This window comes from Muscardinus avellanarius (assembly GCF_963383645.1).
Source record: "Muscardinus avellanarius genome assembly, chromosome: 12".
Lineage (NCBI taxonomy): Eukaryota > Metazoa > Chordata > Mammalia > Rodentia > Gliridae > Muscardinus > Muscardinus avellanarius.
In genome coordinates this window covers 83,943,810-83,970,712 of record NC_137798.1, presented here as the reverse complement: position 1 = coordinate 83,970,712, position 26,903 = coordinate 83,943,810, and the positions used below count along the sequence as shown (strand labels likewise).

Below are 26,903 nucleotides of genomic sequence, written 5' to 3'. Positions count from 1 at the left end.
GGACCAAAGGGGATAATTCTTTAGATAAGTATAACTGCATGATGATCTACATCCTGTTATAGCCTGGTATTTTAGATAAGGTAAAGTCAGATATATCTTTTATCACAGCCCAAGACAGTTTGAGTTTTCAAAGAACTGGGAGAAAATTTGATGTTCTAGCCTGGGCCTCGGGCTATGAAAAAAAAAGTCAGAAATATGAGTGTCCTCCATATCATTGAACCATATGAAATTACTGATATTTGACTCTTTTGACCTACAAAAATGAGTTCCTATACTGCAACATAAAAGAATTGTCTATATGTGTTAATTGTTCAGTAAAGCCAAGAATATAAGTCTCCCATAGAACTTGATGGCTTCTAATTGATGACTTCAGGGCTCTGATTCAATCTAGGACCCTCAAAAGGGATCTTGGATGTGTGGGTTTGTGAGAGTGTCAATATAAACGAAACTGTTCTTGTGCTTATCCAGCCTTACAGGAATTTTAAGCACTATGGATCTGTGGATTTTAGAAGAGTCTCTTACATGGAAGTGGTTTCCAAATATGAAAATTTTCTGGGAAAATTCCTGAGTTGCTTTCCATTATCAAATTTAGTACTACTTACAATAAACATATGGGGAAGGTACTGATACACCCTTTTACCATGAAATGAGACAGAGGTTTAGTGAAGCGAATCTTCTTTCTGAGAGACACACAGCTAAGAGCCTAGAAGAACCAGGTTCAACTAAAAAATTCTGATACAAATATAGTACTCTTCACTTCAACATATGAGGACTCTACCCTAAATAAACAGTGCATATGAGAAATGTTTTAATGACAAGTTTTCGCTTTGCTACAATATGGAATTTTTTCTACCAAGCCTGAAGTGTGACACATACCTTCCCAAGCCTAAAACTGAAAGGCCAAAAGGAGGACTTTCTATCTAAGCACTGTTACAAAGCCTGGGAAACTGCTGTTTCCCTCTGGAAGTTTTGAAAGTGGTTAACATTCAACCACTACATTTGTGAAGCTTTAGATGAGAATGAAACCTCACAGACCTCTTGGTCTTTCATTTTTACTGTTTATTAGGATAATTCCAATCCAGGCTGAGCATTGTGATTTTCTGGCCATTTTCTGGTACCATGCATTACTGGCCAATGTCAAGGTGACTTTGCCAATGCCCAGCACAGAAAAAGTGGGTCATGATCAGCATCCTACTAATAGCTTATAAACAATTCCAAGTGTATTTTTGCACAGAGCACACTGAGCTTTTTCTTTGCTGATAACAACTCAGACTGGAAGCCAAAGATAAGAGAATGCACATTATTCTTGGAACTATTATCCTCTTGGTCTTTTCCTTTCTTGGGGGAACACCTTGGTCATGGTAGCTGAAAGTGAGTGGCAAAAGACTCTCATTCCTCATTATTTTCTCCCATACAGAATGAGGACCAAGGAATTTGAGAGTAGACTGAGCTGAGTTTTCCCATTTTAGAAGCTGACCTATGAATGTTGCCCAATCATATTAGACCAGCTGTAGTAAACGCAGCTGTGTAATTGCTTGGGCATCCCTAGTAGTAAGACCCACAGGGAATACAGTCCCCTTTACCCCTATGGGTTCTCCCCCATTTGGGAGATTTTAAGGCCAAGGCTTTATAAATATAGACCCCTTTTTTAAAAAAAAAATTGCACATATACACTGTCCTTTCTAATCAAATTTGACTTTGTTTCCTGGAAATTATTATCTCTGACTTTTACACCATTGATTCTGAGATTTGACTGACCTGGATTTTGTTCCTCTTAATACCTGTTCAATTGTATTCATCCTACAAGACTCAGTTCTAAGATAACCTTATCCATGAGCTCTGTCTAAGTCATCCCACATACCACCTCTCTCATCTAACACATAATCATTCATAAGTCACTGTCTCATACTGAAAGCTAATGTCTACTCTCTTGCTTTCTACAGAGCATAAGCTCCACAGCAGGAAGGAACCTGGATTCCTCTTCTTTGTAACCCCCGCCAAATATGTGCAAATCGATGGATTTCATAATAGAACATATTTTTCAATGCCCACACAACTCTAGTGTTGTTGTAAAAATGGGAGAAAAAAATTCAAGATGGGTACTGGGGAATCAGAGAAATCTACTCCTGGTATCATGGGCACTTTTATTGGCCAGTACTCATTTTAGCCTCTGAATTCTATTGAGCTTCTTGTAAATACCTGTTCTCCCAACCTCCTGGACTCTATTTAGAACTATGCTCCTACAGTGAATGAAAGAACATTTTCTGAGGTAGATTCTTGATTGCCTTACATGCCAAATATTAGAGATAGAATATAATAATGGCTAAACATTTATAATCTTACTATATCTGATATACTTGTTTTTAGCATTCTACTTGTATCCTCCCTTTATTCTTATAGAGATCATGTAGTATTGGCACTGTTGGTACCTTTATTCCTGTCTTCTGATGTGTTAGACTTAGGTTGGATACAAAATTCTTCCTGTTTCTCCATAGACAAGTGAGTTTCCCTCCCATGAAATTAAGAAATTTCTGGAAACTTAGACCAATAAAATATGGTACATGTGACACTGTGACATTTTTCAAGCTCAGGCTATAAGAAACTGGCACCTTCTATTTTTTGTTCATTGAGACACTTTCTCTGAGAATCCTGAGTCTCTACAAAGAAAGCCTGGTTACTCTGCTGACAAGACCACAGGCAGAATTCTAGAGATGTAAAATAGCCCTGCTGAATCCAATCTTCCTAGTTAACTCACCCAGGCACAAAGTAGGAGAGGGAAGCCAGGCCCAGGATATCAGAGTAGTCACTGAGCAACCCTAGTGAATCCCATGAGAGGTAAAGGAATTGCCTCAATGTACCCTGACAAATTTTCTGAGCCATCAAATTGAGAGATCTAATGACTGGTGTTATTTTCAGCCACTTAGTTACAGGATAGTTTACTTCTCAGCAGTATTTGTCTAGAACATATTTGGTTTGTCCAGGGTCACTTAACTAATAGGAGAATGAACTGGATTTTTCAAACCAGCTTATTTAGCTCTAAATTCATGCACGGAATCACTAAGCTACAACCAGATTTACTGGGAAAAATCTGCAAAAATATGCAAAGCACCCTGATTATTCTAGAAGAAAACTTTCCCCAAGCTACTCTACTTCTAGTTGTTGAATGACTGTATGTAAGTTAGATAATAAAGCATATCTTGTTTTCTATTCATTCAATACATTTTTATCTTTCACCTACTGTCAGAACTTTGACAATTATCACACAGCCACCTCCCTTCTCAGTGTGCACCTTAACTGAACTCTGTGTGTGTGTGTGTGTGTGTGTGTGTGTGTTTGTGCGCACATGCACACATTGCATACACTGGGAGTCATTTTTCTTAATACAGGGTCAAGATCTGATGCTTGTGCACAAAAGCCATGAGTAATTTAACATGGCCCATGTCATTCTGAAGCAATTCTACACTCATGACTGTAACAAACTGGAATATCAGAAAGATCAAAGTACCAATTACTTCCAAGAGACTAGAGCACTAGAGAGCTATATCAACTCAAAAAGTATTTGCTCACATTCACACACAGTTAAGAGCAGCACTAAAAGCACTTTACAGTTTTCCTTTGATCTGAAATCAACAGTAGCCAAGGTTCACCAGAAATGCACTCCTCAAATGATGTTGTTTTCTTAGATTATGCTTTAAGAAAGAACCAGGGGATTCTGGGATAGCCACAGTTTTTATTATTATTATTTGTAGACTCTCCTGCTAATTTTTTTCTTCTAGAAGAGACTCATTTTAGGACAAATTTGATTTAATAATATTATCAAAGTAAGAGACCATAGAACAGAATATCATTTGGAAAATGTTCTATGTATGATTTCCCACACAGATGAAACAAGAATGATGAATCTGGTGAATATGAATTCAATCTTTTCTACTTTTATTTTTTTCATCCTTTCTGAGTTATCTTCCAGATGTCAGAGCCTTTTGAGTCCTCTTCATCCAAGAAAATTCACTGGCTAACGCACAGGCATGCTGAAGCTTCTGGAACTGTCCTTCCTCACCCAAAGTCTCCAGAGTCTAGGAATTGCCCTAAACTCTAGATTGAATCCAATGGCTGTTGAGTCCTCAGTGCTAATGTAGGCTTGATGTGACCTATAGCTGAGCCTGAGACCTCAATAGGCTTAGCATCAAGGTTTTCATGTTTTGACGGAACACAGGATAGCACTGTTAGGGCGAGTTGGCAAGAAAAGTCCAAAACATTTGACACATCATTCTCTCTACTTTGTGATTACAAAAATCATGAGTTATTTTGTCCCCCATCCCAGTCTAATCAATTATGCAAAATTACTGGCTCTCCTTTAAGAGGATGTATTTACACATCCTTAAAAACAGAGTGTCAACAGATTTATAACTCATCATCACGGCTTTGGTAGAAGTAAAAGAGAAGGCAAAGGGATGCAATCCTTTTATCATTGGACTAAAAGGAAAAGAAGTACACACCAGAATATAAAGCTGCTGGTAGGGCTACCCCAGATGTCCACCTCTTCTAAGAGAATACAGGTTCATGGGGTTTAGAATTATAATTACTCCCAAGACTTGTACCTTGAAACTTCCCAGTATACAGATATACTGACTTCCTTAGTGTGTGGAGTTTAGAAAATAACTCTATCTGCTCCCATTTATGTATTTGTTTCAGGAGACAAAGCCCCAAACTGACCATTACTACAGCTTAGTCCCTGAATCTCTGTGTAAGATTAAATCCTCCCATGGTCAGTGAAAATTTGGCCTTACAAAAGACTACAGGATCAGCATTCCTACGAAGAAAAAGCCATTTGCTCTTTTGCTTCCCAAAGAGTTAGTAGAATATATTCTGACAGAAACAAAACAAGTCTGCCAAGACCTGTGGAAACAGAACTAGCCTATCACCAACAATAAACAGATCTACTCTTGAGCTATAGAGAGTCATAATAGAAATATATATTGCCTTTTATCTTCTTTTCAGTGAGTGGAGTGAGGTGTCAGGAGTTATTGCTTTAATATCAGCAGAGAAACACTATTTTTCTCTTTGGAGCATGTGAGTAGCTATACATGTAACAGCACGTGTGATAATAAGACTGCTATGCTAGCCAGGTTCTTAGCAGCCTTTGGAAAATACATATAATCACTACTAACATCATCAGGGCATACAGCTTTAAATTTTTCCCAGGGAGTCATATAAGGAGCTGCCTAGGTTTCTGCTCAAAGAAAAACAAAAAGGAAGACAATATACTCACCTCCACCTAACTCACATAAACTTAATTCAGATAAATGAGAACACAAGAGGAGTTTGATTGTTAATTTTAAGTCTGCAGTGTCTACTGGAGTCAAAGAAAAGATACACTGATAGACTCAATTGAGCTCTGGATCATGTCTTAAAACTGAGAAACAGAAAGGACAAGTACTGATCCACTGAATTTCCTACAAGCACTAACTAGCTAGTGGTGATTTCACCACAAGTAATTGGAATGTCTTATTTTATGCCAGAGCATTTAAGGCTAATAACTCGATTAACCTCCTACCCCCTACTAACTAGATTTATGAAATGCCAAGGGAGTCAGAAAAGTATTAAGCTTTAGCTTGGATATAATTACTTTAAAGTGGAAAAAGCAAAATTCTTACCACAAGACTAAGGACTTCCTGCCTAGCTAAATTCAAACCTTCACATTTTCTAAGGTAATTAGTGTCTGGGTTAAATATAAAGGAAACAAAATGAACCCCCCCCAAAAAAATGACAAATGATTAATCAAGATTTAATATCAAACAAAGAGACCAGCTCTTTGAAGAATTAGTTGAACTAGCTTCAATTGCCCTTGGTTTAATGGTACCCATTGGCCTCAATAATGAACAATTCATGTTGAAAAAAAGCCACCTGGAGAAAGTGAATAAAACTGAAGTAAGATATTGTATTGAATACAACTGAAGTAGGATATCATATTCTCCAATATCACAAATTTTCCTTTCCACCTTTCCCTTCCTGCTATTCTAAAGGAAAAGGTAATAAATTGAGAGAAGGGAGTCATTTCATATTAACCATTGCTTATATTGAATAACAGCTTTACCATTTCAGGTGATAAACGTATTAGGAATAATGACCCATGAGTGCCACAAGACTTTTATAACTTTTTTTGCACTGACTTCATCTTGCCCTACATCTCAGTTATGTTATAAACCTCTATAGGTATCGTTCCTACAAACATGGTAATTCAAATTCTTTAACGACATAGAACGCTGACCATGATGCTCATGTCTCCAATACGCAGAAAAATGATCACATGAAAGAAAGCTTACCTGAATGCTGGCTGTAGAGCGATTCTTGCGGGTTGTGGTAGTGGCCATAGTAGTGGTGGTTTCCATGACAGTGGTAGACATTTCTGGCGGCATGGAAGTCGTCTGTGTCGTTCCCAAGATTGATGGGACTTCTCCCACCAGCCGGACACTTCCATTGATTTTAATATTAGGGTTGTTCTCAGCTGCCATGTTCAGTACCTTCAAACCATCATAATAGAGTCCAGAGAGCTGGCCTTGGAAGAGGCGTCCTTTGTCCTTGCCCCCGATGGCTATTTGCGCCTGGGTGTTGAAGATGGTTAACTGCCGGCCTAGTGGGTTGGGCGGAGAAACATTATTATTTCCATACATTTTCCCTTCTTGCCTTATCTAGTGCTAATGAACCAGGCATCAAAATAGGCTTCCTTGACCAATTGAAAAAAAAAAAAAAGAAAGAAACTGGGAGCAGGGAATGAGTAGCAAAATTCAATATTAACACCGGCAAGTAACATTTAATTTTGGTTATCTCTTCCACTGTCTAGCTGAAAATCTTTACTAATTGACCTTTATTTTTTATTCTAAGGATGAAAAAAATTTTATTTTTGTGAGGAGAGGTATTCAGTCTTCCTGGGTATGTGACTGTGGATAGCAGAAATATCCAAATAAAGCAATGACCAGAATAAATCATACAGATCTCTATGGCTTTGATTTCTTTCTTTCTTTTTTCTTTTCTTTTTTTTTTTTTTTTGGTGGTATTGGGGTTCCTGGAAACCCTTCTACCTCTGGGCTATACTCCCAGACCTAGTTTTATACTTTTTAAAATTTGGAAACCGGGTCTCTTAAGCCAGCGTGGCTGGCTTTGAAACTGTGTGATCCTCCTGTCTCTGCCTCCCAAGCGCGGGGATTACAAGCATGTGCCACCATGCTGGGTATTATTGGTTTGATTTTTAAGATACAATATGATAACCAAAAGAGTTATATATGACAAGCAAAAATCTCAGTGAGGTGACTGAGATATTGAATTTATAACTCAGGTCTTACAACAAAGTTAATTGAAATAAAATTCTGACTAGGAAACATGAATTTATGGCATAGTAATAAAATGGACATTCTAGTCACATAACACATAATTTTCTATAAATCTTAATGGTGAATAATATTCTATCTGTATTTGCTGTTTAACAGCTCTGTGACAGACAAATTCCTATATATACTAATTTGTTTTTTTGTTGGAGGCTATAGTCATACAACTAAATCATTCCCTAAGAGATGAAAAATAAGTAGGCACTGATAAAGCTCCTGGACTTTAACATTAATTCATTTTTAAATGAAGAAAGCAATACGTAAAACTTCTTAAATGAAACAAGAGATATGTTAATAGGCTGAAGAATTTCTTTTTTAAAAAATTTTGCATTCCAATTTGAGGGCCATTTATATTTCTGTTGAAAGAAAACTATCAACATAAAATCATGGCAGAATAGAATTTAGAATAGTAGAACTCAACTAGTTATATTCCAAATTATTTCTACTTATCGAAAAACCCTCTCAAGTTATATTTTTTCCCAGGAAATTACTAACAGCTCTGTAATTTATTTAACTTCTATAATTGATCATGACAGAAACATGCTACTAAAGTTTATTAGTTATAAATTACTGGAAACAATTTTGTTATTCTTACCTGCTTAATACAAGAAAATATAATTTAAAAATTGATATTTTACTCTAAAATATCTAGTTAGTAATGTATACTCTGATTTGGGTCTTTTAATTTTACCATTGTTACATATATGCAATATCTGGGTACCCTGGAATTTTTAGTGTATAATGTGGAATACCTTCTCTACATACACTAATGTAAGATAAAAGAGGTAAAGAAGGTAACCATCTACTAAAAGGGAACTCCAGATGAAAGTCAACTCTGTTCATTGGGCAACTCTTAAGAGCATATCAGTCAAGAATGATTTATAAGAAATATCACTCCAGAGGTTTAAAAAATTGGATAGATATCTTTATTACAGTGAAAATTATCTATATTTTATAAAAATCTCTGGAGTACTGAAGAGGGATCTACTGTCCCTAATCATAGCAGAACATTCCATATCCCAAGGGTTCAGTCAAACAGATGTAGTAGATTTCCATTACTTTCCCACCAATTCCTTCAGTGTCTTGTACATACGCATCATTTTCTGCCCTTCTGCTTCTATTCTTTTCACACAAATGTAGCAAAAAGTTCAGTGCGCAATAACATAGGTCAATGGTCTGGAGTTCACACCTCTTTATGGTTTATTTTTGATAATATCTTGTTTCTGGGAACCCTAAACTTACTGCAAATAAATTGTATGTTTGAAGGGAAAAGAAATATTGCTTCAACTTCACATAGGTATTTAGAACAGTATTGTAATAAATTAAAAGATGTTGCCCAATAGGAGATTTCTAGGGTGATAATTCAGTATCTAACATTAGACAGCCCCAACGCCACATTTTTTTCTTATGTATACAACTATTGCCTACTCACAATATTTATCCATCTCTCTCTTTTTTTGAATATACTCCATCATTGGTGATTAGGTAGCGGTTGAATAATGTTGATTATTTTTAAAGTATTTCATAATGATAAACTCTATAATGGTTCTCATCTTACTTTCTTGGTTATATTTATTCTGCTATTGCTGACAAATAAGAAGAGGGTCAGAAGAAATTGAAATTCAAAGTCAAATCACACTTCCTGGAAATGATGAACTGTCTTCATTCCATTTCCTGTTGTTCACTGCATAAAGTGGTCTTTGCTCACACATTAGGAAAGACAATTCTTAAAGTCTGGGGGCTTTAAGATTAAACTGCTGCTTTGCTCCTGGTCATCAGTGCTTTCCCAGAGAGATATGACTAGTCTCTTGTTGGAAACAAAATATTGGTGGGGTAAGTCAGGGAAGAGGATTGTCTGTTTCAGTTTTCCACTGTGCCATTAGGAAGTATTTGGCTTTCTGTTTGCCTGCTTGTGCTGGGGTCTACTTCTGGCTGGTTCTGCTTTTCTTTTGTCAAAATCTTGTTCCAGATCTCTGTACCTTTGGCTAGGTGGTTAAGATCAAAGCTAAAAATCACTAGAGAAGAGTGGAACACTCAGTCTGCTGCCATCCCTTCCTCTGATAAGCTTACCTCTCTCAGCTAAGCAGGAATTAGTAGAGAGTAAGAAAGGACTAGCTGGAGAAAGCCTGCCTTTGATCATTTGCATAAGAGTTTTCAAAACTAGTGTCTGATCTCATTTTCTATTGTCCCTTCTTTTAATCAATAATGCTTTTGAAAATAAATGAAATTTATTATATATGTATATAAGTTTATTATGTATATGGATATACATTTCCTAATCTAAGAATTGTGAAATGTCATTATAATACCACTAGAGGATTTGCAGAAGGTTACTCTCTGCTTTATTTTAGGTGCTCATCCTCTTGGAAGTCATTAATTTTTAACTCATTGGGACATCAAGTTCACATGTGCTTAAATTAAATCTTTGCACATCTCCAGTCAGTGTTGCACAAAGACTAATTAATTAAAACCTCAGAACACCCTTGGGGAATAGGTTGTATTATTTCCCCTCTCCTCAGATGAGAAATCTGAGACATAAGGAGGTTAAGTGGATTCTCTAAGGTCAGAAAGTCAGTCAATAGTAGACAGAGCCGGGAAACAGACTTGGGAATGCTATGGCAATACTCTCTTCCCAGTGACAGAAGTAAGTCCACAGGGGCATTCTGAGCACTTCCTAATGTATCTGTCTATTCATCCTGCGATCTTTGCCCTTTGTGCTTATTGTCTTTACAAGGTCTTTCAGTAGATATTTTCTATCCTTTTGGAAGGAAAAGTTAGATAGGCAGAGGAAGAGGTAATACAATAGATTAAATTGGTGTTACTTACCCAAATTACATAAAAAGTAACAGTGAAAGTAATGTAAAAGAGAAGCTCAGTTTGCAAATGTCTATTTAAGATTATATGCATATACAAACATATATATATATGTATGTATATATATATATATATATATATATATGTATATATATAAACTAGAATGCCTCCCTCCATCCACCCTCCTCCACCCTTCCCCCACCGTACCCCTCAACTTGTGAATCTGAAAGCATCCTTCTATGTGAAAGCCAACTGATAATGATGCTATCATAAGAAAAACTAAAAGCCTACTAATACTTCATAATGGTTTATACAAATGAAAATGCCTGGCATGCTATTAAACTTAGACTTTAAAAGGCAATGGAGTAAAAGAAAATATTATCAACATAAAATCGAAAGAAAAAAAAAGTTCTCTCAGGCACATGAGACTCAGACATGCATCTCGTTTTCCTTTCCTTTTTAAAAGTGAGGCAGTCATTGTCTTTAATGTTAAAGGGACTTTATGAACTGGTGATTACTAAATAGAATTATTTGCTTTTTAGAGTTATTCTTAATTTATTTTTAATTAGACCACATATGTTGAAAACAGGGCAAACAGTTAAGACTTAGTGAGGATTTTCCGTGTTTAAAGGTCTGAATGTCTCCACCTAACTCAAAACCGCTGTTGTCCTTGGTTTCTCAAACTGCACACCGTGTAATAGTCTCAGTTATTCCTCATCCACAACTCAGTCAAATCTACAAGTTTTAAGAGCTCCGTTTAAGTCTTGAGACAAGAATTTATACCGGCTCAAGAAAGAACAGAATAAACAGCTTTTTAGAGACAGAACTGTGCCTTCTTTGAAAAACAGTGGCTCATCGCATCGCCTACAGAAGCCACACAGAAAATTCTAACGTGAGTTCTAACCGCTGCCCTCTTTTATTAACAGTGTGGTTGTTTCCTTCAGCAAATCAGAAATTGCTGTTTTGCCTTTCATGAGCTTTTTCCTTTCCAACTCACTGTCTTAACTGCTTACACTTTTGTTGCATAAAACATCAAATACACAAGGGTATCACACAACCAAAGTGTAAAGCGAGTTTGTTTTGTTTTAGTTTCAGTCAGCAACTAGGATGCAATTAGTTTCTTATTAAAAAAAAAAACAAAACCCTTTTTGCCTCTGTAGGTTTAAATTTAAAGGCAAAATTCATTCGTGGTTTAAAAACAAATGTTAAAACACAGTTTTTCTTAGAACATTTGTTTTAAGCAGTTTAAGTTACAAGAGTCGATCTGTGAATTTGGGGTTAATTGTGCTGAACAGATACGAAAGCCAAAACAGCCTCAAGATATAAGTTTTAAAAGTACCTTTGAAAATTTCTTTAGAAAGCTTTGGTGTCAGAGGTAATTTAATACAAATTAACAAATAATGTCATGCAGTGGTTAAATTGTCATAATGCTTTTCTGTGTTAGAGGTCCCTGAAATTTCTTGTTTGCGGTTGTCAGGCTGATGGCAGGCTAGATGTTAGTCCCTTTAACTGTATTTTAATGGCAATGTATTATAGCATGATTTATCAACGTATGGCGGGTGGAAGCTGACACAAATTATAATGAAAATTAAAACAGTCATTTATGCAGCAGGCGATTATCATTTAAGGAACATTTATTTGCAGGCTTTAAAAATGAGGGTTTAGAATCAAATGGTTTTAAAATGAAAGTTTTAACGACGGTTACCTTTTTCCTGCAGCCACTCCTCTACGGGCCGGTTATATTTGAAGGGGATTTTCTGTTTTACCATTTGGAAGCGTTCATTATCAGTGTTGCCTTTAAAGTTTAAAAAACAGCTTAAAGAACAATCTGAAAAGTCAATAAGTCATTACAAAACATCCTAGGTTTTTTTTTTTGGTTGGTTTTATGAAGTTTTTAGAGATAGATATCAATTTATCTTTAGTAGAGGTGGAGTTGAAGTCACTCTGCCCTTGGATGTGGGTTGAGGTCAGGTTAGTTTCAGCTATGCAGCATTCCGTCAGGTTTTGGCAATGTGGTATGGAAGGAGGATCATTTACAGGAATGGGTTCATCTGTACTCCCTTTTCTACCTTACTTCAACCACACCTTAGTTGAGTGGACTGAGACACAGGCATCTCCCTGACCTGTTAGTAATTCACTTGTGAGATCACAGTCACAGTGTAATAGGGACCCTCATCATACTCAACTTTATTCCCATCAGAATCATGGAACTATATTCTTCCTCATTCTTTTCTCAAGTCTTGCAATTTTTTTCCTTTCTAGCAAAGGGAAGCCAAAAAAAGCCAATTAAGCCCTGATGGCCAAGGGAGAGTTATTCCATAAAGGAAACTTGAGCATTTCACCTATGTTAAATAGGTAAAGTAGTAAAAATGATTCTTTAGATCTCTATCTCTTTTCCTGATTTGTTTCATGTTTTTTTCCTTAATAAAAAAACCCAAAGTAAATATTTAGAAATAAAGGGAATTATAAATATAACAATATAGCATATGCAGGCTTTTGAGCACTTACATTTTATTACTATAATAAATGCTGACTTGTATGTTTACCTAGTCCCTCTCTTATTCCTACGAGGAGTCCTTCCTGAACGAACATTCAGTCATAAAACCTGTTACGGATACTTATAGACATAAAACATCTAATTAGTTTCAAGGCTCAAACTGCTAATATGCCCCCCTCTTCCTTTCGTAACTGTTATTACCACTCCTGGATGGTTCCTCTAATTAGGAGAAACTTGGAAAATTGTATTGTGGAGATTCACCCTTAATGAATATGCTTCAAATAACAAAATAATGAAGCCATGCTTTGGGAGCTGTTCTATCTCATCAGCCAACCTCCTATTGATCTAGCAGAATCTAGTGAATTGTAATTCATCACTTTTGATTCACAACCTTATATTGGAACTTAGGGAACTCCAGCCCAAATTACCAATATTAAAAAAATGAAGTAAAAATCTCAAAACAGTTGGCTTAGAAATAATGTACAAAAGAGTCTGAAAACCATAAAGAATATTAGGTTTTAATGTAGCCTCAAAACAAGTGAAAACAGTCATGGCATAACATTTCAACTGGAGGGCCATTTCTATATAGGTGGTGTTATTGGCTGAGATGATCCTTCACGTGACTAGCACCTATCTTTGTGTGTGTGTGTGTGTAGGGGGGGTGTTAGATTAAAAATTGGAGGCAACATTGGGAGAGATTGGTTCTCCATTCACTTATCCTGTGAACCAATTATTCTAAGAAGCACTCTCATTAGCCTAACTACCCCAGGGTGCTCATGGCAGAGAGAACTATGGATATGCTTCCAGCTTATATTATAAAACCCTATCTGGCTGGTGTAAAAGCATAACATATTAACATATTAAAGGATAAGCTGGGATGAATAGAAAGAACAATTAACAGTTTGGGCCTGCAGTGGATAATTTATAGTTTTTCTTGAAGTAGCTTTTTCTTAAAGAAGAAAAGGGAGAGGTGGCTGGCAATGAGGAAAATCAGAAAAGTAACTTCAGAGTGCTTCAAAAGACCCATAGTGGAAGAAGTTAGTTTACCCAGTATTGAAGCTACTGGCCACTGGTCATTATATTGGTTTTTCTTGATAGATCTGGGTATTCAGAATTCTATTAATTCAAATTAAAATCAGGCAAACGCTCAGTTGTTTTTTGTAGAAAAGAACTATGCACTTTCCCCCAAAGAACCTACATCACTGGCTAATTAGCATCTTAATTCTACCCACAGGAAATAGATATAGTAAGGGATGCCATTCACCCTCTGAAGTGTTAGGCAGAATGAAATGCTGTATTGAGAAATGCCAATTGGATTGTCTGCAACGCTCCTTGAATACATTTTGTTACATTGGGATTTCTGTATTTCTGTCATTTGGGTTATAACATTAAATACACCAATGACCTTCATTTTACTCACTAAGAAATCAATTGGTGAAGTCAATAGCAAATTAAAAACAATATATTCTAAACAACATGCAGGACAAAATTAAAGGTAACCAAGATTCCTAATCACCAGAATATTATGTGTGCAAAATTAACTAGTCAAATAGTTGTAATTGCGTTGCTTTCTTGAAATGCGTAGGGCTTTTGGCCTCCTGAAGCATTCCTAGGTCTGCTATATAATTTCTTTGTAACATACAGCACCATAGGAAATCATTTTGGTACATGTTACAGGCTAGTGAAAGAGGTAACTACATTGGATATGCGATAAGGGATATGATGGGAGAACAGCATAGCCACAATTCAACCTTTGATCCTTACAAAAGTAAAAGAGAGAGTCATTCTTCTCCACCTCAGCTTTAAAGACATTTAGAAAAATGTTTTAAGTTTTCAACACCAGAGTGACAGTATCTGGTACTAAGGATAGTGATCTTGCATAAAGTTAAAAGTTGTCAAAGGTGGATGGTCATTTGGAAAACCAAAGTGGATTAAATTGCCACATTAACATTGTTCTTAGTCTCTTTTCATGTGCTTGTTGGTTTTTATTTTAATTTATCTCAAACACTAGTAAGAACTGTTTTATAAACATGTGCATGAGAATGAGTTCATTTGCCCCGAGCCCCATTCCTAGATTAAAGAACAAACAATTTTCAACATATAAGAATTCATACAAAGGACTACTCTGAAAGCTAAGCAGATCTTATCAAATTCACATAAATTCTTGTTAAATCCTTAATGGCATTCAGTTGTACATTTCATATAGCAACCGGTATGAAATTTTAAACAAAGAGTGAAATCAATTTTTCAACACAAAGTAATGCTATATTCAAGAAAGAATGGCCTTATGAATAGTAATATCATAATGTCATTAAAAGGAGGCATATGTGCATTACTAATTCAACAAAAATAAAATGTAATGACTACAGTTCTAACCACTCTGAGAAATCTATAAATTGCAAGAGATCTTTGTATAAGTAGTTATTAAATTTCTCGTATGAATCTTACACTCACCTATGTGGGACTGAATTTTAGAAAAAATAGGCATGTTTTATTCTATTTTATATGTGGATGTGTGTATTTTCTTCCATTTTTGATAAGAATTGAGATTTTTATACAATTGGCTTCCCCTAGTCATTTCCATTTGGACTTCTGATTTTACTACCAAGTATTTCAACTCCTGGAGACAGGAACCTGCACTGCTGAATTTTAATATTGTGAAGAGCAGGATACTCAGAAAGAAAATTACTAAAGCCCAACTGGTTCATATACATGGCTCCAACCTTCATTCAGAATTACCTCATATTTCCTAAATTTGTGTGTATCCATTTGGGAAATACATGGAGGTAGAAAGGCAAGGAAAGCACATCGACCTGTGAATAGGTCCCCAATATACATCGCCACCTCATTATGGTGAGGATGTGAAAATTGTCAGTGAAAAATTATTTCAAGTGAAGAACAAAATGGTAGAGAGAATCTCTTGTTTAGCACAGAAAATAACATGTACAACATCATTCTTATACTTCATTGGCCCAAACATATTTCAAGTCACTAAAGTTACACTAAGGTTCTAAAGACATAACCAATACAACATAAGGGTTAAGACTATGGGATTCAAAGACAAATCAGGTTTTGTGATTTGACTTTACCATTTACTAGTTGTATGTCTTTGGAAGTCATTTAGTCTTGGTTTACCCATTTCTCAATTCACTATAGGACTTAATTACAATCATAACATGTAGAGTAAATATAAAACCTGAGGTATAAAGCCACTCAATTTATTTAAACTATTAATATGATTCTGCTTCCCTAATGATCAAATAGAAATGTATTAGTTCCATGATATGCTCCCATAGTCTCAAAACCTTAACAGACCTTCATTCCAAAGATTGCTGTATGCCCTTTGGGCTCACAAGGTTACCTTGCAAAGATAAACTGATCATAGAAGACAAAATATCCTAAAATTTCCCTAAATCTTCATCCACTACTTTTCATATTTCTGTATCTTCTAAAATATACTCGGCTAACTTCATTTCTAAAACAAAGCAGGTTTCTAACCACTGAAAGTAAAAGAGCAATACCAGCATTGACAAATGTGATTTCTTGGTCTAGCCATGGGGTAATGATGATATACGGCTGCTAAGTTGAGGAAGAGTGGCTTAAAGGTTCTGGCAATTTGCACCAGACTGACAGAAAATGCTCTTTTGCAGGTGGACCCTTGATAACATCTGAAATGTTATCAAGTACACGAACATGCTAATAGGAATATAGTAACAACAATCACCCATGCAAAATTAATGCCAGAGGTATTTTTGCATTTTGTTTTGAGCCTTGGAATCAAGGATGAAAAAGTTTGAAAAGTTTTCTTTATTGCTTTGTTGACACTAAAAAATGAGAGTGTGGGTCTAATGAACAATCAGAGACCAAATACTATGGACTACAGCCAAAGGCAAAGGCAAAAGAAAATCAATGTGGGTAGGCGCAAGTGGTGGGACGGTTCAGAGGTTCTTGCTGTGCCACTGTCCCCAAAGAATATGTTGTGAGTTTCAAAGTAAATACATGATGCTAGAGAAGAGAAACTGGGGAAATGCTCTGAGCTTGGCTCTGACCGCATTTCTTACACTGGCCCAAAGCATTTCTCTTAGAGTCAGAAAGGAAGGTATGCTACCTAAAGGGCATCTAGCTCGTAAGTGATGGATGGACCTCCCAGAGAACCAATATCTTGTATTTATAAAGTGCCTTTCCACCATGGAGCTCAAAATGCAATTATAAGCATCATCTCATTAATCCTCCTAACAAACCTTTGGGGCTAAAGAAAAAAGAAGTATTTATATGTTGTGAGCCTTGATCCTTTACTGTGGCAAGGTAAAGAAATTAGTCTTTTGGAACAGAAAACTGATCAGCTGGGGGAAGTGAATTAATAGACCTGGAGCATAAGGGCATTATTAAGTAAGGGAGCTTGTCCAGACTTGCTTAGGTGGTTCCTCAAGCAAGAACTGCCTTTCCTAAGTGACAAAATGCTGACCCCTGGAAAGCAGTGTGATAACCCAAGCGGACTCTGATATAGCTGATGATGTTCACTTCCACATGACTTCTGGATTTGTTTCAAAGTGGAGGTGAACTCAGGTATGCTATTTCCTTGCTATATCAATGTCACAGCATCGATCCACCATCTCCCAGCTATGAGAGTTGAGCTGTTTAAGCAGAGGTAGCTCAAACTCGAGACTACTTGTTGTAGATCCAGACTCACTGAACTGAGTTCTTTTTTAGATATATGCCCATTTCTTGAACTCGGGTGATTAATCTAGATAAGTCTTTGTTGCTTCATCTGTTAAAAAAATAGATAATAATATTTATTTTTATTTTTTTCATTGTTTTCATATTAATTTAATTAATTCAGAAAATATATGTTCTTCAATATTGAGACTTGATAGAATAATGATTAAAGAAAGTATAATAAATTAGTTGCAACTCAGTATATAGCAATAAGCACTAATAGTTTAAAGTGAAAAACCTTTCATTAATAAAATTTTAAAATATTGAGTAATAAAAATAAATTCAACAAGTGTGCATGCTTATAATAAAAAAAATATAAACAATATGCACTTGAAGTAATATTTAACTAAATGGAAAGATAGGTCATGTTCCTTATGGGAAAACATGATATTAATAATATATCAACACTTTCCCAGGCTATAAGCAGAAATAATGTATGTATACTTATCCTTAGCTCAGGACAAGAACCCGTGGTTTTTCTGTTTTTCTGTTTTTTGGGTTATGTTGTGGTTTGAGGGAAATTGTGTACAGGACCCTAACAGGGGTTCCCGGTGACAGTTTCTCCAAAACCATAACATTCCCAAACCACAACCATCTCCCACACTGTAACACCTCCCACCATAACAATATATTCTTTCCCCCATTGACTTAGAATGCCAAATTTATCATATTTTTGGTTCCCATATATTTCTATTTGATTCTAAAACATTTATGCTTTAGTAATGTTCTATTTAATATTCTTCTGTCAACAACACAGTATTTTTGATAATGTAATATACATTTACAAAACCTGATATGGCATATTCTCTGTTGTATTTTTCCATGTTTTGTTAAGATAATATTTACATTGCAAGGTTTAAAACAAATTATAAGCAGTAATCCAGGTAAGGATTTAGCTTATGGGGAATAAGGAAATGGTAGAAATTGAGAGACTCTGTGATTTATTTTAATTTTCAAGATCTTTTCCTCACATACATCTAAGGTTTCCAAAATGAAACTCTTAGTAGACAGGAAAAAAAAGCACCTGGTGGGAGGGAAGAAAAGTGGAATGTAGCCTGAAAAGTCCTCAGAACTCCAACTAATGTGTGTGGGAGGGTGTGGGGGGGTACTGGAGATGGAAACCAGGGGCATTCTACCTCTAAGCTACATCCCCAGTCCTATTTTTTTATTCTTTATTTTGAAACAGGGTCTCACTGAGTTGCAAAGGGCCTCACTGAGTAGCTGAGGCTGGCTGCGAACCACAATCCTCTTGTCCCTCTTGTCACAGCCTCCTAAATTCTGGTATTACAAGCATGCGCCACCACGCCCAGCTCACTAGTCTCAATAGTCCCACTGAACCCTATTCTCTGTCTGTGAAGTCTCATCAGTGTCCCTCTAGGTATTTCTCCTTCATGTCCAGGTCTCCTGGGTTCTCGGGGATAGGGATGGGGCCACACTAGTAATATGACCCTGGCATTCTATGTCTACCTAACCCAATGGCCATGTCCCTATTTCTTGAACTTTGTTGTTGGCAGAATAAATATTTTGTGTACGCACATGTTAACGTTGGATATCTACTTCCCATCTTAAACATAAATCAAAGATCCCTCTCTGTCAAGTGCTATGATGCCAAAGGTCATTTGCCATGATGCAACAATTAGAACATATAACACCAATTTCAATCCTTTCTCTGCATTTTGAGGCCATCTTTAACTCTCTGCCTCAGCTCATTTCTTGGAGAGTTTCTCCTCACCTTTTTTATCCATCAGGGATGCTTTGAATCCCAGATAGATTAATAGGACCAGATCCATGACAGTCACAACATCTTTATTTGCTCCCATAGTCTGATAATAGTTTTCAAGAAATTCTTAATAAAACTTTCTTCAGTATGCTAGGTCTATGTAAAATTCTTTATTTAAGTAACACTCTCTCAAATGGCATGCTATAAATTAAGAAAATACAAGCTGACTGTAACATTTGTTTTCCTTCCTCAAACACTATCACTTTTTTCTTCTATAATTATTCTGAAACGTGGACTGAGAGATGAGTCGATTTCAATACTTGAATTTTGTCTATTTCTTGTAAACCTGCTTAGTATTTATCTATGTATTATTGTCTCTTTAAGCTTAGCTTCTTCATATGTAAAATAGGTTTTATAGCGATAACAGCAACATAGGACTATTGTGCGAATGTCTGGGGGATTGTATGTAAAGTATTTAGCAAAGCATGATGCACGAATCATCAGTAGTCGATTTGTTACTGATTCTATTAGAAAAAGTTCCTGATTCAGACGAGTTAAACTAAGAAGGAGGTGAATGTAATAAGAACCACTTCACTGAACCAATTTTTAGTGTCAAATATTTTCAAAATTCCTTTTCAAACTAAAGCTTTAATGCTCTTTTCAGCCATTTGACATATGATCCCTTCAAGATTCCCCCTGGCCACCTTTCCTCTTATCACTCATTTCCTCCTTTTTGCAAAAGCCACAGTGTTATTTAGAGACTCGTTCTTTCCCAGGTCTAAGTATTCCCAACTGGTCCACCCTGTGTGTGATCTCCCCGTTTCTCTTTAGTCTTGCTGGTTGCATTCATTTCTGTCTATCCTCCTTCTTCCTTCTATTCCTCATCCCAACTCCTTTCATTCTTCTCATGCTTGGTTTTCATTTCTAAGCAAAGAACATAAAACTCAATGTTCTTAAAGGCAGAATGTTAGAACATTTGATTCTAAAAATTCTGTTCCATTCAGACAGGCATGAGTGGTGTCCCCCACACAAGTGAGGACAGGTAGGTGGCTTGGGAGGACAATTTCACTGGGTAGCACATAGGAATATTTTAATGCTTATGGATAGGAAAGTCACACCAATATCAACATCTGTCATGTTTAATAAATTTATGCCACGGTAAGACTTCTGTTTATGTGTTATGGAGTCTCTGGTGCTTGTACAATGCAAGTCTTTTAACTATGTTGTTAGCTATCTGTCATTATAATAAAATCCCAAAGATAATTAAAAAAATAAAGTCGGGCATGGTAGCGCATGTTTGTTATCCCAGCATTTGGGAGGCTGAGACTGGGTGATCACGGTTTGCAGACAGCCCCAGCTACTTAGTGAGGCCCTTTACAACTCAGTGAGACCCAGCTTCAATAAAAAAAATTAAAAAAATTAAAAAAAATTTAAAAATTTTAAAAAATAAAATAAAATAGGGTAGGGGGTGTAGCTCTGAGGTTGAATGCCCCTGGGTTCCATCCCCAGACCCACAAAATAAATAAAATAAAATAAAGACTTAATTTTGGCTCATGATTTTAAAGCTTAAATTTCAAAACTGGAGAAAGACCTATGCTTTGGGCCTCTGGTGAAGCAGAACATCGTGGCATAGAGTATGTGGTGGAAAAAAAATAAACCACCTCTTTAGCCAGGAAGCAAAAGAAAAGCAGAAGAGGCCAAGGCACAATAAGGCATACCCTCCTCAAAAGCCTCAGGAAATCCACCTCAGATTATCATCAGTTTATGTCAGAGGCCCAGCCTCCTAAGGGTTACACCACCTCCCAAGAATGACATCATGGGGACTAAGCCTTTAACACATGCACATTTGGGCATATTAAATATCTAAAAAATAGCATAGGCCAGTGTCACACCCCGTGCCTACAAACACAGAGAGTCTCACTAAGTTGCAGATGGCCTCACTGAGTTGCTGAGGCTGACCATGAACCTGAGATCTTCCTGTCTCAGCCTCTCAATTTACTGGAATTACAAACATGTACTACCACACCTGGCTCAAAATAAATTTTCTATAGACGGAATATTGTTTTTACATTATAAAGTCAAAAATATTCTAAGTTGAACTGTCCTAAGTAGAGGGCCTTCTGTACATTACTCCAAGGGATATAAAATAAGGATCACTGTTCCATGCACCACCCACTGTGACCAGGTTAATATTCTGATTTGTAACAGTTGTCTAAACAACCACATCAGAGAGTGGCTCCATATAAGGCTTGTTTCCAACTAAAATCCAAGACAGTTTCCAGTTGAATTGCTTTTTCCAAAGATCGAGCAATCTTGCATTCATGCAACACACTTTATGAAGTTCAAAGCAGGTCTTTAATTATATCCTAGTAAACCTATTCTTTTTTTGCTTTTTGATTTTATAAAAGCATTCAGACCTGATAAGAAAATGTTTATATCCAGGGCTTTTTTGTTTATTTGTTTGTTTGTTTCTGGTAGACGATACCTCTCTTCAATGTATGTCATCAAAAAATTAAAAGAAAATATCTTTTGTGTTTTCATTTAGTCTCTGGAAATTTTTCTAGAAGAAGATTATAGCATGGCTTTAGAACATCCAAAACTCTCCATTTTGTGAGAGCTGGAGCTTGACACTCTTAATAGTGGGCTGAACTTAGTGCCATAATTCTGAAGAAGAGGATATGGTGGAAGTGACAGTGTATGGACTTTGGTCATAAGAGACACTGAGACTCTCTCCTTTCCTCTTGAGGACCACTCACTCTAAGGAAGCTAGCATCAGGTCATGAAGACACTTAGGATGGTTTATACATACCAGGCAAGGAACAGAGCCGGAGCAGTAACAGGTAGCAGAGAACATTCAGTCAACAAAGGCAGAGGGGAATCATGGCTTCCCGTCCACATCCATGAGAGCAAGGCAGAGGGGAATCATGGCTTCCCGTCCACATCCATGAGAGCAAGGCATCCTGAAATCAAGCTCATTGACCCTGAGCCAATTACAGCCCTGGTCAATACAATCCCTTTTTCCAGAACCATTCAACTAAGCTTCTGCCAAATTCTGACCCACAGAAACTGAGAAGTAGTAAACGGTACTTCTATGAATATTTATGTTCACCCTAAACATAGTGGAGTCATTTGCTCTTCATCAAAACATCGAGTAATTATAGAGCTTCACCTGACCAACCATGGGCAGATATCCTTAGGATTTCTTCATTGTTCTACTTATATTATATTCTTTGGAGGAAATGAAGATACACTGTGCCTGATATTTATGACACTCTCCTTACTGGCCAATTTGCTAATGCTACCCAAAGGGAATTTATACTAGTTTGGTGATGGACATCATTAGACAATCATTTTATGGTTAAGTGTGTATAATTTTTTCTGTCAAACATATGAGGATTTTTCTATATGGGTTCCAAGTTTGAGACAGCCATCCCTTTATACTATGTAAAATTTAGGACACTTATCATGCTGATTTTCTTTTTTTTTTTTTTTCTTGTAGTATTGGAGATGGAACCCAGGTCACTCTACATCCAAGCTATACTCCCAGCCCTATTTTTTATTCTTTATTTTGAAATAGGGTCTCACTGAGTTGCAAAGGGCCTCACTACATAATTGAGGCTGTCCTTGAACTGTGATCCTCCTGTCGTAGCTTCCCAAATGCTGGGAGTTCAAGTGTGCACCACCACACCCAGCTAATCAAGCTGATTTTCTATTTTGATCTACTTCTATTAGTTATTTCTGAGTGAACATTAACAAGGCTTTGGAGTTCAAATTCCTTAAGCATCTTGGAAGGTTATCCATCTAAGATGGAGAAATTTGAACCTCTTTGAAGAATTCTATCAACATTTCCCCACCATTTATACAGGGATGAATTTTCTTGTTTTTTGTTTTTGTTTTTGTTTTTTTTCCATCAAATAGTCTCTACAATCTGAAGCAATCTATTGGGAAGAGATGGAGTTATGCATTTAGGGAATAGAACATTGATGGAACTACCAAGGTCCCTCTTTAGCAAATGTTTTCTTGCCTTACCGTCCATCACAGAGTAGATTATGGATTATCGTTCAATGGAACTTGCAGTTCATAATTAGAGAAGCAGCTAACATTTTAAGATTGAAGAGACCTAAAAAAATCATCTAATAAATACAATTTTCCTAATTTGATGTTTCTCAATTTTCTATTTTAAGTAGGACTTTTAATATAGGCAATCATCATAAACACTTCTTTAGGACAAAACTCTTCCCACAAAGGTATTGATTGAAGAATTTCCTATAAGCTTATGTGCTTGGTTGCATGTCATTTCCAAGGCTTAAAAAAAAAAAAAGTTGGTAGCCACACATCATTTAGTGAAAGTCTCAGAGGTCAGATATATACTTTTGCAATGTGGTTTAAGAATCAGAATTTTCCCAGTGAAGAAATTACCTCAGGGAATGCAGTAGTTATAGTATATCTTGAATTCATACAATGCCTTGTTAACTCTATTTGGCAAATTAATTCAAATTGATTTGTTTGTGAGAACTGCAGAGTGGCTTCAAATCTGACTACAAAAGATGATAAACAACAATGTTTTGAGTTCAGAGAAATGTCTTAGAGAAAGTATGGATTTGTATACGGGTTGTTTTTAAAACATTTTGTCTTTCAAAAAGAATAGAAAAAAAATATATCCTGTATCCTTAGAACAAATGTATAGAAATAACACTGACTTATCATAAGTATTCAAATTCAAGTAAAGTATCTAAAAGTAGTAAAAAAAAAAAACCCTAAAAAATGAAATTTTATAAATGGACACTTAGTTTTTAAAATGAAATAAATTAAATTTTGGGCAAAATGATTAGACATAGTAAAACAGTAAAAAGAAAATAAAGAAATAGAGATTTGTGCTTGGCAGAAAAAAAAGGCTTATTTCAAAATACCATGTCCTAGCCGGGTGTGGTGGCACACGCTTGTAATCCCCACGCTTGGGAGGCAGAGACAGGAGGATTGCGCAGGTTCGAAGCCAGCGTGCTGGCTTAAGAGACCCTGTTTCCAAATAAAAATATAAAAAATAGGTTTGGGAGTGTAGCCTGGAGGAAAGGCTTCCAGGAACCCCAGTACCACCACCAAAGACAAACAAACAAACAAAAAAAAAAGCAAAAAAAAACCATGTCTTAAAGGAAAGACAAGACTAATCCTCAGCAAAAATCACAAATTTCCAACTTCAATCTGAATCTTGAACTATATCACAAATAGAGCCTTTCTTATCTTCTAGGGTGCTTAGCTAAAAAGCAACTACCATCTCATTCTGATTTTCAGACCCTTTGCAATGGGACTCTGTCATCACCCCCACCAGAGGTGAAGTCTGTGTTTCTACCACTTCTTGATCCTGGGGTGGCTGTCATACTTCCCCTGAAAGGAGCACATTAGCAAAGGTGATGCAGGCAGAGGACCGAGTGGTGTTTCCTGCTGCTTTCCTGCTTGTCCCCTCATGTTGCCCCAGCCTGAGATGGGTACATTAAAGGCCAGTGTAGGCTCCTCTTCTAGAAGAAAATAAAATCCAGCCATCCAAACCTGCTTGGCCAAGTCAGTCTTCACAGCTGAGCCCCTGGCTAGTGAATGAAGCCATCAAGATGATGTACCAAGGCATCCCAGCACAGAAAGGCAAAAACAAAGACTATATAGCCTGAATGCTGCTATCGCTTTGAACCTCATCATGATCTATAATCACAATGTACCAATCAAGTATATTAAAAAAAATGAGCCATAGAAACAAGAGCCAATGAATAATATTTTCAAGTGACTTGTTAAATAGCAAATACCAAATGATAGTCAGGAAGGCAGTAGATCCAGGATGGATGGGGAAGCTGAGCAGGGAAGGCAGTGTCCTCTCAGATGGGGTCGCCATCAAGGCCCAATAGGAGGAGAGGAGAGCTTAGGTGATGTCTCTAGAGTCATGAGAACTTTTGTGGCAAAAGCTCTTGGGGTACTTGGAGACTTGGGCCCCTACTACCTATTCTTAGTCTTGTCCCTCTGTGGGAGGAGAGAGTTACCAAATCTACAGGAAGGGATGCAATAATGTATCTCCTAGTAGAAAGAGGAAAAAGTAAGGCTGATTTGGGGAAAGTCAGAAGAATGGAGGATTAATATTTCTAAGATTCCTGTTTCTAGATTTAGACCAGGGGAAGGGGAGGAAGGGTGGCTGGGGTGGCTCCAAAGGTATAGAAAGAAGAGATGAGAGAACAAGGAGCCACTTACCTGCTCTCTTTTCACTACTATTTGAATAAGGGGTGGACAGAAGATAAGAAGAGCAGGCTGGATTCTGAATTTACTGGTTAGACTTCCTGGCAGTGTGGCTCCTCTTACCCCATGTCACCACTGGGCTTCTCACACCGCAAAGGATTCCAAAGGACTCTTGGTTGTTATACAGCAAATGCTAAATAACAACCATTTTATCTCCTTTTACTGAGAGAACATGGTTTTTTACCCTTTCACTCTTAAATTTAACCTCCCCAAGCCAACCAAATCAAACAACTTTTGTTCCTGTGGGGTATGAAGAGTCACTGGTTGTGAATAGCTTTATCTATACTTAGAATAAAAAAGGTATTATCCACTACATTTCCTTTCAACACAGAACAACAGAAACAAAGTGGAGTACTGAATTAAAAATGCAATACTAGACAATATATGCTTTCAACTTGCAACCTGAGCTTGTAAAAAGAAGGCATGTCTCTTCAAACTTTTTTAAAGTTTATGAATTAGCAAAAGGCAGCCTTTACAAATATTTTTAGAAGTCATTTCCTTAGGATTTAATAGCTGGCATAAGAGCGGTATTAGATTAGTATGTGAATGACAGTTGGACTGTAGAGAAAAGCATGAAAAATTATCTAGACGTGGGGATTGTGGGGTTCGAGGAGTCAGGACAACTAACACTGCCAAATGTTCTGATCCACAGTTCAAAGGGCACCAACTTGTCAGTCAACCCAAGTGCATCATGGCTATGCCAGGACTCAAGTATTAGTTCATGTTGAAAATGTGATGGTCAGAATATCATTAGATTGTTAATAAGGGCCTTTTAAATGCGATGCTGAAGAAAGTAGCCAATGATGAATGTAAATTTATCCACTCGTTTCAAATATTTATCTGACACCCACAATCCACTATCCTACAGTGAATATCAATTTTTGTGGACATGTTTGCTTGTTGTTTTTCCTATGAAATTATAATCACCTTAGAAGCAGGGTTTTGTTAAAAATCCCTTTAACTTTCACAGTATCTAATACACACTAACACTGCTCAAAAATATTCATGAAGTTGACATGTATCACCACTTCTAGCAGCAAGTGTCTTGAATCCAGTAAACTATGAAATTATATAGCTTTGAAGGTGTATATGAGCACTAAGTTTCTTATAACCTCAGAAAACCTATGCATTTGAGACATGTAAGTAAAATAATAGTGCCTTTGTTTTTTCTTAGTCATCTAATATATTAAATATATGATTAAATATTGGATATCTGAGAAATATGTTTAAAATTATAGGCTATTTAAAATTAAAAGCTTCTTGAACATTTACTGTATACTGAAACAAATGCAATATTTTGATATTTACCCATTGATGTGTGTGTGTATACATGCATATGTGTGTACATTGTTTAGAAAAATTTATAAATATCTCAAACTAAAGCACACTTTTGTGTATTATCCATGAACCTTGAAAATTGTAATAAGAAGCAGCTCCTAGGTATTTGTAATAAATAAATATTCATGACTTAAAGAAATAATTCAGAATAATTTCAAGTGGA

At 36.4% G+C, this 26,903-nt stretch overlaps 1 protein-coding gene across 18 annotated transcripts in view; it reads right to left on the bottom strand.

Annotated features, from left to right (window-relative positions):
* NRXN3 (neurexin 3) overlaps nucleotides 1-26,903 on the bottom strand; it is a gene marked incomplete at both ends in the record, with an annotated part of 1,617,361 nt that overhangs the window by 150,812 nt on the left and 1,439,646 nt on the right. For 10 of the 18 annotated variants that reach the window (XM_080707461.1, XM_080707462.1, XM_080707449.1 and 7 more), the window contains one exon: nucleotides 6,324-6,631. In XM_080707461.1, coding sequence (XP_080563587.1) covers nucleotides 6,324-6,631 — 308 coding nt within the window. Of the gene's footprint in view, nucleotides 1-6,323; nucleotides 6,632-11,901; nucleotides 11,992-26,903 lie in introns of all 18 variants that reach the window. The other 8 variants (XM_080707448.1, XM_080707458.1, XM_080707463.1 and 5 more) reach the window with 1 other exon arrangement.